Source organism: Phragmites australis, chromosome 2, assembly GCF_958298935.1.
Source record: "Phragmites australis chromosome 2, lpPhrAust1.1, whole genome shotgun sequence".
NCBI lineage: Eukaryota > Viridiplantae > Streptophyta > Magnoliopsida > Poales > Poaceae > Phragmites > Phragmites australis.
This window is the reverse complement of record NC_084922.1, coordinates 38,319,420-38,336,916: the sequence shown is the minus strand read 5'-3', so window position 1 is coordinate 38,336,916 and position 17,497 is coordinate 38,319,420. Positions and strand designations below refer to the sequence as shown.

General features: G+C 46.6%; 1 protein-coding gene across 1 annotated transcript; it reads left to right on the top strand.

The window, feature by feature from the left end:
* The first annotated feature begins 6,349 nt into the window (after window positions 1-6,349).
* Window positions 6,350-9,812, top strand: LOC133910082 (carotenoid cleavage dioxygenase 8 homolog B, chloroplastic). The gene is made up of 4 exons (XM_062352603.1): window positions 6,350-6,791; window positions 7,942-8,879; window positions 8,996-9,288; window positions 9,396-9,812. Exons 1-4 carry the CDS (start codon window positions 6,486-6,488, stop codon window positions 9,548-9,550), a joined length of 1,692 nt encoding a protein of 563 aa, XP_062208587.1. The 5' UTR covers window positions 6,350-6,485; the 3' UTR covers window positions 9,551-9,812.
* Window positions 9,813-17,497: the final 7,685 nt, after the last annotated feature.

Genomic DNA, 17,497 nt, shown 5'->3' with positions numbered 1-17,497 from the left:
CCAGCAGAAGCCCCAACTGCGCTCAGCTCTACTACTCAACACCTCCCCGTTTCTCCTTCGCCCAACTCAAGTCCAGTCAAGGAGCAGCCACCCCTCTCCTACAAAGACATGCTGCTTTGTTCCACCTCTCTATCTTCTCGTCTGCCCGCTCCATAGTGCCATGTTAACCTTCAAGAAACCATGGCCGCCTTCCCGAGAGACCCCGTTGCTAGGCCTCTTGAGACTGACGTGGTTATCTTTGCCACTAGAGCGGTGACGCGCAGGATGGAGCAGCTTCAGGATTGGGCTGCTGTGTGCTGGCTGGCTGGGACCAGGCCATACACGGATGAGTACGTCCTCGCCAATGCGCTCACGGTGGAGTTTGGCGTTGCTATGCACGAGTGCCAAGTGGTCAAGCATCATCCAAAGGACTTCCTCATCGTGTTCAACAACCGTCGCAAGCGTGATGAAGTGGTCTCCTCTCGTAGCCTAATGTACCGTGGGAGGGATTTTCGCTTCGTCAATTGGAGTGAGCTGAGATATGTTGATGGAACTCTTTTCAATTTCCATGTACGTCTGAGGATCAAAGGTATTCCGACCCATTGCTTCTTTGAAGAAGTTGCGGCTCAAATCATAGGTGCGCGCTGCGCCATCCACTATTGGAGGAATGCTCGCGAAGAAGGGAGAGAATAAGAACTTACGACCATTGGGCGTGGTGCAAGAACCTGAGCTAGATTCCTCATATTGTCTGGCTCACTATTCTGGAAGGTGACTGAGAGCTACCCTCGATCGAGATACCTCTGCCTCAGGTGGAGATCCACTACGATGAGCCAATGAGCCTAAAAAGGGGCCAATCCTATCGGTGCTTCATCCATCTAGAGGTAGTGCATGACCTTGCCTTCCTCACTGACACCCCATCGAGGGAAACCAACGGCACAAGACGCTGGGAACGCATCCTAGACTGGAGCTACGACTCTCTCGATGGAGGCGTGGTCACTCCTCTCGCCCCGCTGTCAAGGTCATGCCACGACGACGGTGGCCTTCGGCGGGGCCACGATGATGATGTTGATGAAGACCGTGCCAGGCGGGGGGCACGGAGGCATGGCAATCGTTCCCTCTGGTCCTGACTTTCCAAGCCTTGTTGGGGCTTGAGGGATTTTGTCAGAGGCCACGTCGATCAGGGCTACTAGGGACATCATCAGGATGGATTCGTCCTTCGTCGACATGGGTCCCCGTCCCCCCGGCGCAGCCTGGTGCGCAATCGTCACGGGTCAGTAGGCGCCGCCATAAAGGTGAACAGAAAGAATCCAATGCCGCTTCACCTCCGGATGTTTTGTTTATGCTGGGCATGCAGGACCACACCCTAGTTGTTTTTTCTAACCCCATGCTTGAGGAATTATGTATGTTGCCGGAGTCTGCAGGTTGTTTGGTTCTTCATCCGAGCCTCGACAGCAACAGAGTGGTCACTTTGTATGATGATCCGCTCCAGATGCATTTGCCAAACCACGTGAGTTCACAGGAAGAAGGTGATGTCTTTGCCTCTACACCAGCAGAGCTCCAGACCCTGCAAGAATTGCTCCAGCCAACCACATCGCCACCCATCTACAACAAGCCAGGCTTATGTTCCCCCGTGAACCTCGGTGGTCTTGACATGACACAGGTACACACCTTGTTTCAACAGATGGACCCTGCACCTCAAGGTGAAGTGGTGCAGTCGCAGACGAACTTCATCAACATACCACCAAGCCTTCTGCAACAAGAGACAGAGGTACAGACCTTCATCAATAGTGTCACTCGGCCTCTCCCATCACACATCCTCCTTAATTCTCTGATCGCGAACCAAGCCACGGCTTTTGCTGCTAATCCTGCGTCGCCACAACCCTCTAGAAGAAGTGACCGACTTGCAAAAAAGACTGCACCCAAAAAAGACCAGATGCAAATGGCCAAAGATGTCCTATCAAAGAAGCTTGGGGCCCTCTCTCCCTCTGTAAAATCCATCTCTAACTTTCGAGCATCTTATATGCAGCGTTTTGTACAACCATTATCCAAGGATGCGATCGAGGTCATCCATGCGCTGGTAGACAAAGGTCTGCAGCAACAGAAGAAGAAGAATGGCGGCAGGGTTGCCCCTGTCTCAGCTCCTGTTGGGGAGGTCGACAAGGCATGATGCAGACTACCAGCTCAAGTCCAAGTCACTAATCATTGTTCTCCATCATGTCATGCTTGTTGATCTATTATGTTACCTCCCAATTGTTGTTGTTTTCCGCTCTATCATCCGCTAGGCCATGCTCTAGTCGTCATCGTGTTTGTGATGTTGCTACCAAACTATATACCTACCGCTCTCCATACTGGGTTGTCAACCACGCCCAGGTGCTTAGGACGGCTCCCTCAGGAGGCCGCCCCACCAGTGTAAACTCAGTATGTCTGCAAAACACTGCTAGTCAAGTTGCTCTGCTTATCACTGATGTTGCAATGTAATTATAACATATTATGTTGGAATGTTCCAAGAGATCAAGCATTCGAAACCTGGTCAGCTCGCACGGTGCAACGATATTTTGCCTCCAAGAAACAAAGATCCACTCTTGGAATAACCAGCTCATTGTAAAGACCCTTGGCCTTGATTTCTCGGACAACTTCACTAAACTTCTTGCACAGGGTGCTAGTGGAGGTATTCTGCTTGCATGTAACCACAATTTTTTCACTCTAACAGATCAGCACAGGATCGTCCACACCATATCAGGTACCATTACTATGTTGGCAAACAACAACACATGGTCCCTTACCACAGTCTATGGTCCCCAGTCCGATCACGAAAAGATTGAATTTATGCAAGAGCTTACACTGCTGAAAAACTCGATGCAGGTAGAATGGCTAATTGTGGGGGACTTTAACCTCATATGTAGTGTGGCTGACAAGAGTAACTCCAAGCTTAACTTACCTATGGTGCGCCATTTCAGAAGGCTAATAGATGACCTGTGGCTTAGAGATTTAGACCTTCATGGCCGCAATTTCCCCTGGAGCAATGAACAAGTTCGCCCAACCCAGACAAGGATTGACAGAATTCTGGCCAGCCCAGAGTGGGACCTTCACTTCCCGACGTCATATCTACAAGCCCTTTCCTCTAGTGAATCAGACCCCGTAGATCGTTCCTGTTTTCCTTGAGACAGTTCAAGAGGCCTGGGCTCAACCAGTGTTAGTCTCCGATGCAATTCTAAGATCCATGCGAAGTTAAATTGGACGGCCAAGACTTTAAAGAGATGGAAAAGGAAAAATATTGGAGACCTTAGGCTAAGGATGGCAATTGCACGCGAGGTTATTCTCAGGTTGGGCTCAGCATAGGAAGCTCGATTGCTCTCTGAGGAGGAGATGGAGCTAAAGAAGACCCTAAAAAAGAAGCTTATAGGCCTAGCAGCCTTGGAGAAGTGTAGGGCTAGACAACACTCCAGATGGTTCTCATTAAAAAATCATATGCAAACACAAAATCTTTCACATTAAGGTGAATGCTCGTAGACACAAGAAATACATCCAGGTCCTCCACTACGACGACAGAGTGGTTAGAACCCATAGTGACAAAGAGGTTGTGCTACATGATCACTTTGTAAACCATCTGGGCACCAACAAATCGAGGCTCATGGCCTTAGACTGGGCAACTCTAGGCTACCAGCAGAGAGATTTGTCCGAGTTGGAATAACCTTTCAGTGAGCGAGAGCTTCTTGACACTATAAGTTCAATTCATGTCGAAAAGGCCCTAGGCCTTGATGGGTATATCAGCCTATTATACAAAAAATGCTGGAACATAATCAAAGAAGACCTTGTGGATGCGGCCAATGTGTTCTCCAATTTGGGCTCTAACAAACTGCACCTAGTGAACTCTACAAATGTGATTCTCCTCCCCAAAAAATTGAAGCCAATTTTGGTTACAGACTACCACCCCATTAGTCTCATTAGCAGCCTATCTAAGATCATAACTAAGATGCTTGCTAACAGACTAGCACCGTGCCTTGATGTCCTGGTTTCGAGAGCCCAAAGCGCCTTTATAAAGAAGCGCTCAATCCATGACAATTACTTATATGTTAAAAATGTGATCAAGGAGCTGCATAGAAGAAAACACCCGGCACTATTTTTTAAGTTGGATATATCGAAGGTCTTCGATTCAGTGAGTTGGCCTTACTTGATTGAAGTTTTGCAAAACTTTGGTTTTGGGAGGCAATGGACAAACTGGATCTCAGCAATTCTCGCTACCTCCTCTTCGAGGATCTTGCTTAATCGAGTACCAGGACCCTTGATCACACACGTGCGTGGCCTTCGCCAAGGCGATCCTTTATGACTGATGCTCTTTATTCTGGCTATTGACCCTCTACAATGAATGATCGCCAAAGCAGCACAACTACAGATTCTTAGACCACTTCTGCTAGGACAAACAAAGCACATATGTTCGCTTCATGCCAACGATGCTGTCCTCTTCGCAAATCCTAATAGAAATGAGCTGGAAGCATTGATGCAGATCCTGGAAGCATTTGGTAGGTGCTTTGGCCTTGTGTCAAACATAAGCAAGACAGAGATCTACCCTATTCAAAGCCACGAGCTCCCTATGGACAATATTCTTCAAGGCTTCCCGGGCAAAATAGCGACCTTCCCGTGTAAATATCTTGACCTTCCGATGCATACAAGAAATCTCAAAAGAGTCAATATCCAACCCCTCCTTGATAAAATAAGTGATAAATTGCCAGGTTGGCAAGGAAAGTTCTTCTCCCTTGCAGGCCGTGAAACCTTGGTCAAGTCCGTGCTATCACTGCAACCAACTTATCATCTTACGGTCTTACCTCTCAAAAAAAAATGGTTCACAAAGAAAATTGATCGTTTGAGGCACAGTTTTCTTTAGCAAGGGGAAGCTCCAGAACATGTTTCAAGGGGTCACTATCTTGTTAATTGGGCATCTGTCACAGAGCCAAAATAACTAGGAGGTTTTGGTATCTAGGAACTGAACTGTTTTTCAAGGGCCCTCAGATTATGTTGGTTGTGGTATGAGTGGCAAGATGATGACAAACCTTGGAACGGCCTCCTTGTGCCTTGTGATCAAGGAGACAGAGACATTTTCCATGCTTCAACCATAGTGGATGTTGGCGATGGAGAAAAGGCAAGTTTTTAGCAATCTAGTTGGCTCCAGGGACAAACCCCAAGAAACATTGCGCCACCCATTTATGCAAAATCCAGAAGAAAAAAATTCTCAATAAAGAATGGACTTACTAACCACCGATGGATTGGCTACATCAAATCAATGGAGAACAATGAATAACTTAACCAAATTGCAAGCTTATGGGCACAATGTAGAGGCGTGATTCTACGGCCAGGCATCAAAGACATCTTAACTTGGAGATGGACGGCAGATGGCAATTATACTGCTTGCAGTGCTTACAAAATTCAATTTGTAGGGCTTACAAGAAAGCACAATATGCAGCAACTTTGGAAGGCTAGAACTGAATAGAAATGCAAGATTTTTTCTTGGATTCTCCTACAAAATAAAATTCTTACCATCGACAATTTGGCGAAAAGAGGTTGGCCCCGGAATAAATCATGCCCTCTATACGATCAAGAAAATGAAACGCCAGTACACCTATGCAAAGACTACATTTTCACTAAAGAAGTCTGGCTCCATATATCTTAAAGACTCAATTTAACCGGTATGCCGTGTTTCTCTCAATTCTAATCTCTGAGTGGCTGGTGGAAGGCAGCACCAAACAAAATCGATAAGCAACTAAGACAGGATTTCAACGGCGTAGTCTTAATCTTTTGATGGAACATTTGGAAGGAGAGAAATCGTAGAACTTCCCAAAACAAATCAGCAGACGCTGTCCTATTAGCTCAGAGATCGTCGGAACAATTTGAAGATTTTCACAAGGCCATGCTGTTGTGTTAAGGTTTTTCTTTGTTCAGGTCGATCTAGGAGCCGTCTGGACTGTGTTATGGGTTTTTCTTTGTTTAGGTTGATCCGGGCGGGTTGCTTCCAGTATCTGCTCCTTGATCTAGGCTAATCGTTGTACATCCAATCCAGTTGTTTTTCCTCCCTTGCCCCCCTGTAGTTGCAGCGAGCTGTGCCCTACTGTGAGGCCCTGGTTATCTTCTTTACCTGTATTTTTTTTTTCTACTTTGCAGACTACCTTTACTCCTTCTCTGATAAAAACGGCAGACTTCTGCCGCCGTTTCCAAAAAAACCCGGAGCAAACCAGGCAGTGGCAGCCTGCAACATGACAACGGAATCCAAACAAGGGCGCGCGGTCTTTTGCTCCGAGAATTTCCACTGGGCAAGATTCCCAGCCCCATCGCCTCCTCGGGCTATATATATGGCCTTGCCCGGAGTACAAATCCCGTTCCAAACCAAACCAGATCTTTGCAGTACACACTACACACCACACTTAATTAGCTAGCTCCTCTCCTCTAGTTAGCTCTTAGCAAAGCTCCAAAGTTTGGCAGCCAACGTTAAACCCTAGTACACACAAAGTTAAGACATGTCTCCCACTATGGCCTCGTCGCTCTGCGTCTTCGCGTCGATGTCCGGAGCGGCCGGCAGGCTGGCCAGTGGCCAGGGTGGCAAGACCAAGCGGGCCGTGGCGCAGCCTCTCGCGGCTAGCGTCGTGACGGAGACGACGCCGCCAGCCATCGCCCCGCCGCCGGCTCGGCCCGTCGTCGACGCCCCACGCCGCCGTGGGGGCCGCGGCTGGGACGGCGGCGTTGAGCACGCGGCGTGGAAGAGCGTCCGGCAGGAGAGGTGGGAGGGGGCACTGGAGGTGGAGGGAGAGCTGCCGCTCTGGCTGGTGGGTGCCACTCCATCGATTAACTTACTTGTATAGCACTATTGCTCTCTTTGCATGCTGTCCTTGATCTGGCTTTTGTGCTAACATGCTTCTTTTGATGATTCTTGAATTGGCCCTAACCTCTCCATTTTATTACATCTGCCGGTGTTCTAAGCTAAGGCTAGCCGTGCATTTTCTTGGAGAATCTGAATCTTTCCGTTACTTCGATTCAAATACTGTCCACTCCATTTATCTACAAAACGCCACTTTTTAAGATCATCCATAGGTAAAAGCGTGCAAATCTTCCACTACAACACAAAAAAAATAAAAAACAGAGAAAAAAGAGGGAAGGCATAAGTACTCTTAGACCAGATCACACTGGGGAACAAAATATTTTAATGAACTAAACCATTTTCATCGTAAAAGCATCCTAATGAGTGCATGCAACACCACACATGTATGCACAGAGAGTTAAACAGATTAAATAAAGCACATATATGTAGCCAAATAGGTCTTTTGGGCAAGCGGTTGGACACGTATACTAGCACGTAGTATCCACATAGACAGATATAATATAGGGCAAACTGTTATTTTCACCGTATCGGCAGTTGGAGAGTCTCACTTACCCACATCCCTAGTTGTGAACGACGAATACGAGGGCGACACTGACTTATCCTACGCAAGGCCTATCGAAAAGGATATGGCATCTTGCCACTCACGATGCTTGCGGGGAACACAACATATATATATTACGAGATTCTCTGTTGTTTCCTCATGGCAACGGCGACAATGGCGTCGCTGTCGTGTGATCATTGCAGTTTTGTTGCTCCCAGTCCCAGCCACTTTGAGAAAGGCTAGCTACAACCTCGTTGCTGTCTGCTAACTCCAGGAATCCAATTGATGAGATAACTGTTCGTCTCAATTCCTCTCTTTTCCACGAATCCATTTGACTGTACGTGCGTGCTATTCTGAAAGTGACTTCGAGAACTTAAAACCTGTGTCCGTACGTGCAATATAATATGGTTAATTATAGACCATATATATTTGCTAATACTTACTAAGCTATGGTTTGTACTAATCGTCAAGCTACTTAACTATGCAATCCTTTAGCTAGGGATGGATTCGTTGCCCCGCGATAATTGATCGATCGAATCTATGCAACCTGTTGCAGGATGGCACGTACCTGAGGAACGGGCCGGGCCTGTGGAACCTCGGCGACTACGGCTTCCGGCACCTGTTCGACGGCTACGCCACGCTCGTCCGCGTCTCGTTCCGCAACGGCCGCGCGGTGGGCGCGCACCGCCAGATCGAGTCGGAGGCGTACAAGGCGGCGCGCGCGCACGGCAAGGTGTGCTACCGCGAGTTCTCGGAGGTGCCCAAGCCGGACAGCTTCCTCTCCTACGTCGGCCAGCTCGCCAGCCTCTTCTCCGGCTCTTCGCTGACAGACAACTCCAACACGGGCGTCGTCATGCTAGGCGACGGCCGCGTGCTCTGCCTGACAGAGACCGTCAAGGGCTCCATGGTGGTCGACCCGGACACACTGGAAACGATCGGCAAATTCGAGTACACGGACAAGCTGGGCGGCCTGATCCACTCGGCGCACCCGATCGTGACGGAGACCGAGTTCTGGACGCTGATCCCGGACCTGATCAGGCCAGGCTACGTGGTCGCGCGAATGGACGCCGGGAGCAACGAGCGGCAGTTTGTCGGCCGGGTGGACTGCCGTGGCGGGCCGGCGCCCGGGTGGGTGCATTCGTTCCCCATCACCGAGCACTACGTGGTGGTGCCGGAGATGCCGCTCCGGTACTGCGCCAAGAACCTCCTCCGCGCGGAGCCGACGCCGCTGTACAAGTTCGAGTGGCACCTCGAGTCCGGCAGCTACATGCACGTTATGTGCAAGGCCAGTGGCAAGATTGTGGCGAGCGTGGAGGTGCCGCCGTACGTGACGTTCCACTTCATCAACGCCTACGAGGAGAGGGACGATGAGGGGCGCGTGACGGCGATCATCGCGGACTGCTGCGAGCACAACGCCGACACCTCCATCCTCGACAAGCTCCGCCTCCACAACCTCCGCTCCTTCACCGGCCAGGACGTCCTCCCTGACGCCAGGTAACCGGCCACTACCGGTACCAGTACATGCTAGATTGCCTGTGTCAAGATCGGCACGACCGCACGACGCATCACACGGGCTGATCTGTGTCTGATGGGCCACCTTGTGACGACAGGGTTGGCCGGTTCAGGATACCACTGGACGGGAGCCCATTCGGCGAGCTGGAGTCGACGCTGGACCCAGACGAGCACGGCCGCGCGATGGACATGTGCAGCATCAACCCGGCCCACCTCGGCAAGAAGTACCGGTATGCCTACGCCTGCGGCGCGCGCCGGCCGTGCAACTTCCCCAACACGCTCACCAAGATCGACCTCGTCGAGAAGACGGCCAAGAACTGGTACGAGGAGGGCGCCGTGCCGTCGGAGCCATTCTTCGTGCCGCGCCCTGGCGCCGTGGAGGAGGACGACGGTTAGTGCTAATCTGACACTGTTCCATCACCTTGAGATGGCAAAAAACCTCTGCGCGTTTCAACTCGATGTGGCTAACATGTGTCGATTCTTAAAAAACTTTGGCAGGCGTGGCGATATCGATGGTGAGCGCCAAGGACGGATCGGCCTATGCGCTGGTGCTGGACGCCTCGACGTTCCAGGAGATCGCGCGGGCCAAGTTCCCGTACGCGATGCCCTACGGCTTGCACTGCTGCTGGGTGCCCAGGAACTCAAACGCGTAGATCGATCGGCTTTGCTGCTGGCATCTTAAGTCGTGGACGTCGACGGTGTAGCAACAGAGATGGCTGGTTTGCTAGGTTTTGTGCCAACGAGAAAAAAAGTATACACGCTGTAGTTATGTATAGGCAGATGTCATACACATGATACTACAGAGGAAATGTACGGAGTCCTGCTTCGTTCCCATATCTCCGGTCACTGTAGTTGTAGTAATGCACGCGTGTAATGTGTACATAACTCCTGTTATCGGGTTCAATAGTGTTATTCAATGTGTAGTATAATGAATATTTCTTTCCAAATGAAATATATCTCGTACGTCTTTCTTTTGCATGTTGTAGTGTTACCTGGGTTTGTGTTGCTGTTTTCTTTGCCAAGCCTATGAAAAGACGTACGCACTGTGATCTCAAATATAAATGTATTAGGACATCGACGGTTTTCAATATAACATTTTAACTGATAATATCTAGAAAATTATATTATTTTAAATTGATAGAACTATATATTATGAATATATTTTTCATAATAATTTAGTAACATATGTTGTTAGTCTATATGGTTTTTAGCTATTGATAGTTAAAGATAAAACTAATTTCCTCTCGGATCTGAGAGCATCTCTGGCGCCCGTGCAATGAGTTGCATTCCACCCAGAGTGCACGGCCCATGAGGTGCAATGATCATTTCTTTTCTTGTTCTTTTTCCTTCTATGTGTTTTGTATTCTATTCATAATTACTCATTCCTGTGATATAGATTTCTATTTTAATTGCCTTCATACAGAATCAACCGTTGCTACTACTCGATCATGACATAAATACATATTGTTTTAGATAAGAAATGGTCTCTAATACATAGTTTTGATCACTATTTTTATTGAAATATATTTATAAAATTTATTGAATTTGTGATATTACGAAAAAAATTCAAGACAAATCAACACATGATTTTAACGTTTCCAAACTAAATATTTGAAAGCAATTATTAGTTAAAGTTTTAAATATTTAATTGAACCTTTTTTAAAATGATATGTATTTATGACATGATGGAATATACGTCTTGGGGAGAAATAACACCAAGGTAATTAAGTAACAGACCAACATTGTGGTACAAAGGTGATTACGCGGCTGGATCTTAGCACCGCACAAGATATCTGACACAGTAACCCTAATAGAAAGATATCTGATACAATATAGCCAAACGTATCACCGGCACCCTGCAGCATTCCCATACCGTTCCCGCGCTATATATGTTTTTCTGACCCTACTGCAACATAACACACCATCAACAGCGGTTTAAAATTATTATTGGTGAGTTTTAAATTATTATTAAATTTTCCATCAGTATCAGTTGGTGACTCTAATCGACAGTGATAGTCGATGCCCGATTCAACATTTTTGAGGTAAAAAAATCAAAAAAATATTTTTTTCACGACCAGAGGAACCTAATCAGCCACTACTCACTCAATCGCACCCAAGCTCACAGCACCTCCACGATTTTCACTCGTATGCGGTTCCTAAGACTCGAACTTACAATCTCACAACAGCTCCACTCTGCGCACATGAACCATCTTACCTCTCACTCGTTCTTAAATCTAATAGCAAAATCAATCATTTTGATATCTTCTGATCAAATATTTAAACAACTATTTAAACATCTAAAAGATCTTAAATGAAAAGGTTATCAACTACAGAGTTATATACATATAAAGTTTGTCTCCATCGACTCCGTATGAAAAAGTGTGTACAATCTATGCAGTGTTCAGTAAAACAATCATAACTTTTGCATACGGAATCCGATTTTGACGTTCGACCTCTACTTTCGGAGCTTACGAGGAGGCGCATATGAAAAAATATCCTCTTTTGACCCAAAAAAGGCTCAGAAGATCCTCAATAGGATCTCTAAAATTTTTGGTTAAAAATTAACCTTCTTCAATTTACTTAAAAATATAATAAGACATAATACTACATCTAAAAGTTAGTGTTACATAGATATTTCATCAATCCGAGAACTACCAAACTCATGATAAAAATATTTGAATTTATGTTTTAACTTTGTGACTATGTGCATGACTTTTCAATGATTTCTATTAGTGTTTTACACTAGATCTAGCAAATAGTTTATGGTCAAGTATGTTGTTTTTTTCATAGTCTTTGGACGTTTATTTATGCATTTATATGGATTCAAATAGAAAAGTGATCAACTAAAAAGTTGTAGATCTCATCGAGAGCTATAATTTTCAAATAAAGTTTCCCTATCCCACTTCGTATGAAAAGGTTATAAATTCTTTAAGATAAGCTGTCGTCAAGAATTTATTAAATGAGAGTATTAAAACTTTATTATAATTATTTGGGCTTTTAAACGACCTCAAATTAAAAAAAAATCATCTACAAACTAGATCTCATCGAGAGCTATAAATTTTATATAAAGTTTGTCTTCATCCAACTTCGTATGAAAATATTATGAAATTTATCAGCTCGGTTACTGTAAAAATCATTAGTGACGATTTATGGTTAGAATCGGTACTGATGTATCGGTGGTGGTTCGTGGCTAGAACTGAAACTGATGTATCAGTGCCGGTTTGTAATATGAACCGACACTGATAGTCAGTTTTAGTGTCGATTCTTAACGGCTTAATCACTGTTAAAACGTGAGAGGTTAAGATTTGACAATGATATATTTTTATTAATGATTTTTACATAACCGATATTAATGTGATAGTACTTATAACTAGTTTCGTAATAGTACCCGGCCGTACCTCACTCCATTTCCGCGTGACATGATGCGGTCGTTTCCAAGCCACGATCCTTCTCCAGCCAAATAGTTTGACAAGCATGGCGGCCCCATCTCCCCACGATCTGCGCTGCTCCTGTTCCTTCTTCCTCTCTTCCCCTCGCTTCAGGCAGGCCAATCTCAGCTCCGCAACGGCGCGTCGTGATCCCGTCCGTCCCTTGAAGGCGACCACGTTAGCGGAGGCGGCCGCCGGAGATCGCGGCACAACGCATTCGGCGTGGACCAGCGTCCGGGAAGAACGGTGGGAAGGCGACTTGGTACTACCCCACTCTGGTGCTCACGCTACTTAATAAGCGCCTTCACTGCTTGAGCTGATCATATGATTAGTTCGTGTAGTCATGTGCAACAGAATGGCACGTACCTAAGGAACTAACGGTGCATGGGTGTGGGAAGTAGGCGACAGTCGACAGCGCGTTCGACCACCTGTTCAATGGGTACGCCACGCTCGTCCGCGGCTCCTTCCGGCAAGGACGTGCCACCGGTGCGCATCGGCAGATCGAGTCGGAAGCGTACAAGGCCGCCTAGGCGCACGGCCGGCCGCTTCATCGCGAGTTCGCCAACTGCCCCAGGCCAACGAGCCTCAGAGATCGCGTGAGGACTGAGGAACTTCGTCGGGCTCATCAACGGCACAGTGATAACGGACAACCCCAACACTGCCGTCCATAGGTGTGCCTCTCCGAGCCCACTAAGAGAACGACCTTTTTTTTGGGTTGTGGGGGGGGGGGGGGTCTAGGTGCGCGCTTCATCCTGAATTCCCAATACAATAATGCAATGCGAGGTAACGACTTGAATGTTCTATTGAAGACTCGTTTATTTCTCTCTTTCCAAATAATCCAAACCTAGCGCCTTTGGAGACTAATGTGTTTCTGGTGGACAAGACCAGTTAGGCAACCTGTGGTCATCATTCCGGTTCGAAGGCATGAAGTCGTGGCATCGAGTCCATGCGCCAATGGCCGCCCAAATAGAATGAACTGCCGAGCACTCCACAAACACATGATAGTAAGTGTGAAAACGGCTCGTATTATTTTCGGGAGATTCAATTCGAAAACGTAAACGGATAGATTTTTTAGAATCGATGATATTTTTGGTTTGGAATAGACATTAGATATTTTTTTGAAATTGGTTAACATCGGCCTCGAATATCCGGAGTATTCGAGTTCAGACATTATCTAGTAGTCCATGCGCCTAGGCCCAGCAGTCCATCCTAGTCCATGGCATGATGGCAGTGGCCCAGCCCATGACAATTCTATTCCCTAGCCGTACACATCCACGGAGGCCTCTAGCACGAAGTTGTTCTCCAGCGTCATCCACCAGTCATGGTGGCCGCTGGTGCCGCTCGGGTCCGACCAGTTGCTGTTGCCCAGCTGGTCGGCCGGGTCATTCCTGAACAGCTTCTTGCGCGCCACCGACCTCACCCCGCTCAGCATCCGGCGATGGAGTAGGACGCGCTCGATCACCCAATAGTCTGAACAGCAAAACACGGCCATAAGCGAGTTCAGTTAGTGTTAAAGTATAAATGAATTAATTATTTTTTTCTTATCAGTTTAGGTTTTTGATAAATTAGTTGGTGCGTGTAGCTTAATATGATATTAGATAGAGATCTCGAGTTCGAGTTCTAGCGGACGCAATTAAAAAAAATTACGGCTGACTCCTATTTTCACGTCTGATGTCTAAGGGAGCCTCCAAATGAGAAGAAGTATTAAAGTATAAGTGAATTGTCCACCTTTTCTCATCAACTTAGGCTTTTGGGTGAATTATTTGGTGCATATAGCTTAATAGTGTTAGAATATATGTATAGGATACACAAAGATCTGGTTATTATGGTAGATAGTATTAGATTCCATCTTATCTTTAGATTTGCTTGATATCCAAATCATATGTACTCTATATATTTTATCCTTGAGACTCAATGCAATACACACAACATTAATCAATTCTCATACTCTCACATGGTATCAGTTTATGTTTCGATCCTAACCCTAAACCTACCGCTTTCGTTTCCACCGTGCCGCCGCTAAAGAGATTAATCTCCACGATCTCCGCCGAGGGCTGTGCAGCCCGTAGCTTGGTTCTCATGGAAGATCCTATTAATCCACCGTCGTCTTCGCATCGTCCAACACCAAAAGGGATCCTTCGTGCGTGCGTTGCTCCCGTCGGAAGGCACTGCTCGTCGTCTACATGTTCCTTCGTGGCTGGCTCAGTCGTGTCACTCGGGCAGCCACGTCCCTTGTCGTTACTCGAACGCCCGTTAACCTACCATGCGCGTACTAATCTGCAACCTCATCGCTCATGAATGCCCATGACCGCATCGATCTGTGTGCCCGTGTGCATGGTCGTATGTGCACGTGGCCGTGCCAAAGGGTGCCCGCGCTTGCATGTGGTCGTGGACGTGAGCTACTTGCATGAGTCCATGGTCATGATCTACTTGCATGTGGTCAGGGTTGTGATATGTGTGCATGTCGTAGAGCGGGCCACGCCATCATTGCTGGTGCATGCCACGCCTTCGGATGCACGCACCACTGGTTGCTCGATCTGCTGCTGATTTTTTTCTCTTTTCCCGATCTGAGATTGAGTTGTGTCGCCCGCCAATGGCCATCCTCTCATGCCTCTACTCCAACCATCGACGTCGCCTCCACCGGTTAGCCCCTCATCTCCACTAGTGCGACACAGCTGGGTGCACGATACCCTAGGGACGCCTTCATGTGCCACTGCCTCACTTCCCCATCCGCGCACCCTCATCGCCGGTTTGTCATCGCCTCCACCAATCGAGATCCTCTGCCTCGACCACCTCGCACATCAGTCGATCGCATGCGGTTCGTCCCAGTCGATCAACAGCTTCTCCCGTCCTCCTCATCCATGAGTACACACGTCTTCCCAAGCAATGGGGCTACCGCTATGTCGCCTTTGGGCCACAGTGCTGCCGCCTGTGGCTATACCTCCGCAGCACCGCTGCACCCCACGGAGCCAACGGAGGATGTCGAAATCACCCTACATTAGTGTCCCTGCGCACCACAACACTCAGGCTAAACGTCGCTGTCTCTCTCAGCTTGTCATCTCCTTAGTCATCAGCGCACTTGGTATTCATCATGCTGTTCGGGTGTTCTTCACCGGCTTCTTCGAGCATTGCCGCTACGCTCTCTCAGACATTGGTGTTGCCATTCCAAGCCGCTAGTTCCACCTTTACCGTCTTCGTCCAGTACAACCTCGTCGCAGTCTCCTCTTCGACCCCTTTGTCTACTTCGGCATTTGTTGGCTGCATCAGCACCTTCTCCTCCTCGCTGCTTTTCGCACCATGACTGTTGAGGCCTTCTTTGCTAGTCCCTCAAACACTGGCGCATGGTTGGGCTCCCTACCTTCGCACGCCCGGTACTTAAAACACCAGTGCGTGCCTTCGTCCCCGACGCGTTCCCAGGTTTGGCAAATCCTATGCACATCTCGTCCTCGATGATCTCGACTGCGTCGACTTTAGCATCAACCTCTTCTTCAAGGATTGCCTCATCCATGTCACCGTTTTCTTCCCTTGGGTCTCCCTGCACCTGTCACCATGGTGCTTTCTTCCCGTTATAATTTGCACAAAATATGGATTTCGCCGGTCACCAACTTTCTTTTGGCACACTAGAACTTTCTTTTTCGCAGTCAATCAGGTTTTGATCCTTGATAGTATCATCCCATTTGCCCTTTTAACTTGTTCGTTGCTTTGGGGGTGCGCTACCAACACAAAACAAACATTGGTCCCAATCTCTTCATACTAGTCTCGAAAAGCGCTACTAGCGAATGGAGTCCCGTTGTCCGTAATTATGCGGTTTGCCAACCAACTATGAATTTGACCGCTGCAGTGGTGATCTTCCTGACGAGCTCGGCTTCGATCCGCTTAGTAAATTTATCGATTGCCACACAAAAAAAAATTCAAAGCCGTCAAAGGCTTTAGGGAACAATCCCACAATATCATATGAAAATTCGACATAACTAGAATCCTCCTATGGAATATTATATTAGGTTTAAGATTCAACTTTGATGTCTCCTGTGACCAAATAACGGGATTGAACCCCTGTTCTGCACAACAGAACCTACTTCTGTAGGTCCAGGCACAGCTTCATATACAATTTGCTTCAGATACAGAACTTACCCAAGTAGAATTATGAGCATTTTCACAGGGGTTGCTATCCCTTCCTGAACTAATATCTTTCTTCTTCTCAAGGACTTTCCATTGATCTGAGCAGTCCAAAAAAATATGCATCGAAGTAATCTAGTATAAATCATAACATGCGTATAAAATGTATTGTTTCCGGTCATTTCTCTTTCTCTATTCATATATCATGATACTAGAAAGTTCTATTGTGCGCTGTTTGAATGTCACAGCTCGATTTTCCATATAATGCTAGGTGAGAAGTTGGAGCTTGCCAAAAGGGTGACTGGTTAAAGGCGTGGGAAATTATTCCAGTCGACGATTATAGCAAAAGGCAAGTAATAGTGAAGTGTTTTCTCTTTGAAGTTTTCTTTTGAATATCCTGTCCTGTTTTTTCGTATTATTATAAGAACCAAATTTATCCATAAAATTCCTACAAATTCCCGTGAAGTTACTTTCAAGTTGCATATCAGTGGTAATGCCCTGAAGTGCGCGCAACAATAGTTTGGACTAAGTGTATTGAGACAGACATCTGAGCAGGAGAGCATAGCAGGGTTTTGCATCCAAATAAACATAGGCACAAAAAGAAGGCATGCTTAAGCAGGTGGACCGTTTTTGGTACATCGTTTGATAGAAGTACGGTAAGTCCTTTGGTTGTACTCGGAAATAAGTATTATTTTAATATCATATAGTTTTTAAAATACAACTTTGGTTCCTATTTTTTATTATAATATATTGATAAAATATAACAAAATTATATTATTATATAAGAAATTTTTTAGACAAATCTACCCGTAATATTCTAAGTATTCAAACTCAATATAAAAAATAATTTCTAGCTAAAATTTAATACAGTAACCATTTTGAACTGAAAAAAACATCCAAAGTTCCAACTATCAAAACCATCCTGGAGCCCACGGCACTGAGCGTTCCAGCAATAACATTCAATCAGAAAACTGATGAGAACGGCTAAAATGCCTCCATACGTAGACAAGAGTAGTCATGGGCCAGGTCACTTTGTTCTCTTCTTCACAAAATCTA

Bases quoted from the DNA above. Each gene is read 5' to 3' on its own strand.
- LOC133910082 (XM_062352603.1), top strand. From the start codon at position 6,486: ATGTCTCCCACTATGGCCTCGTCGCTCTGCGTCTTCGCGTCGATGTCC. The intron at 8,880-8,995 runs GTAACCGGCCAC...TTGTGACGACAG, and splicing joins GACGTCCTCCCTGACGCCAG to GGTTGGCCGGTTCAGGATAC. The intron at 9,289-9,395 runs GTTAGTGCTAAT...AAACTTTGGCAG, and splicing joins CGCCGTGGAGGAGGACGACG to GCGTGGCGATATCGATGGTG.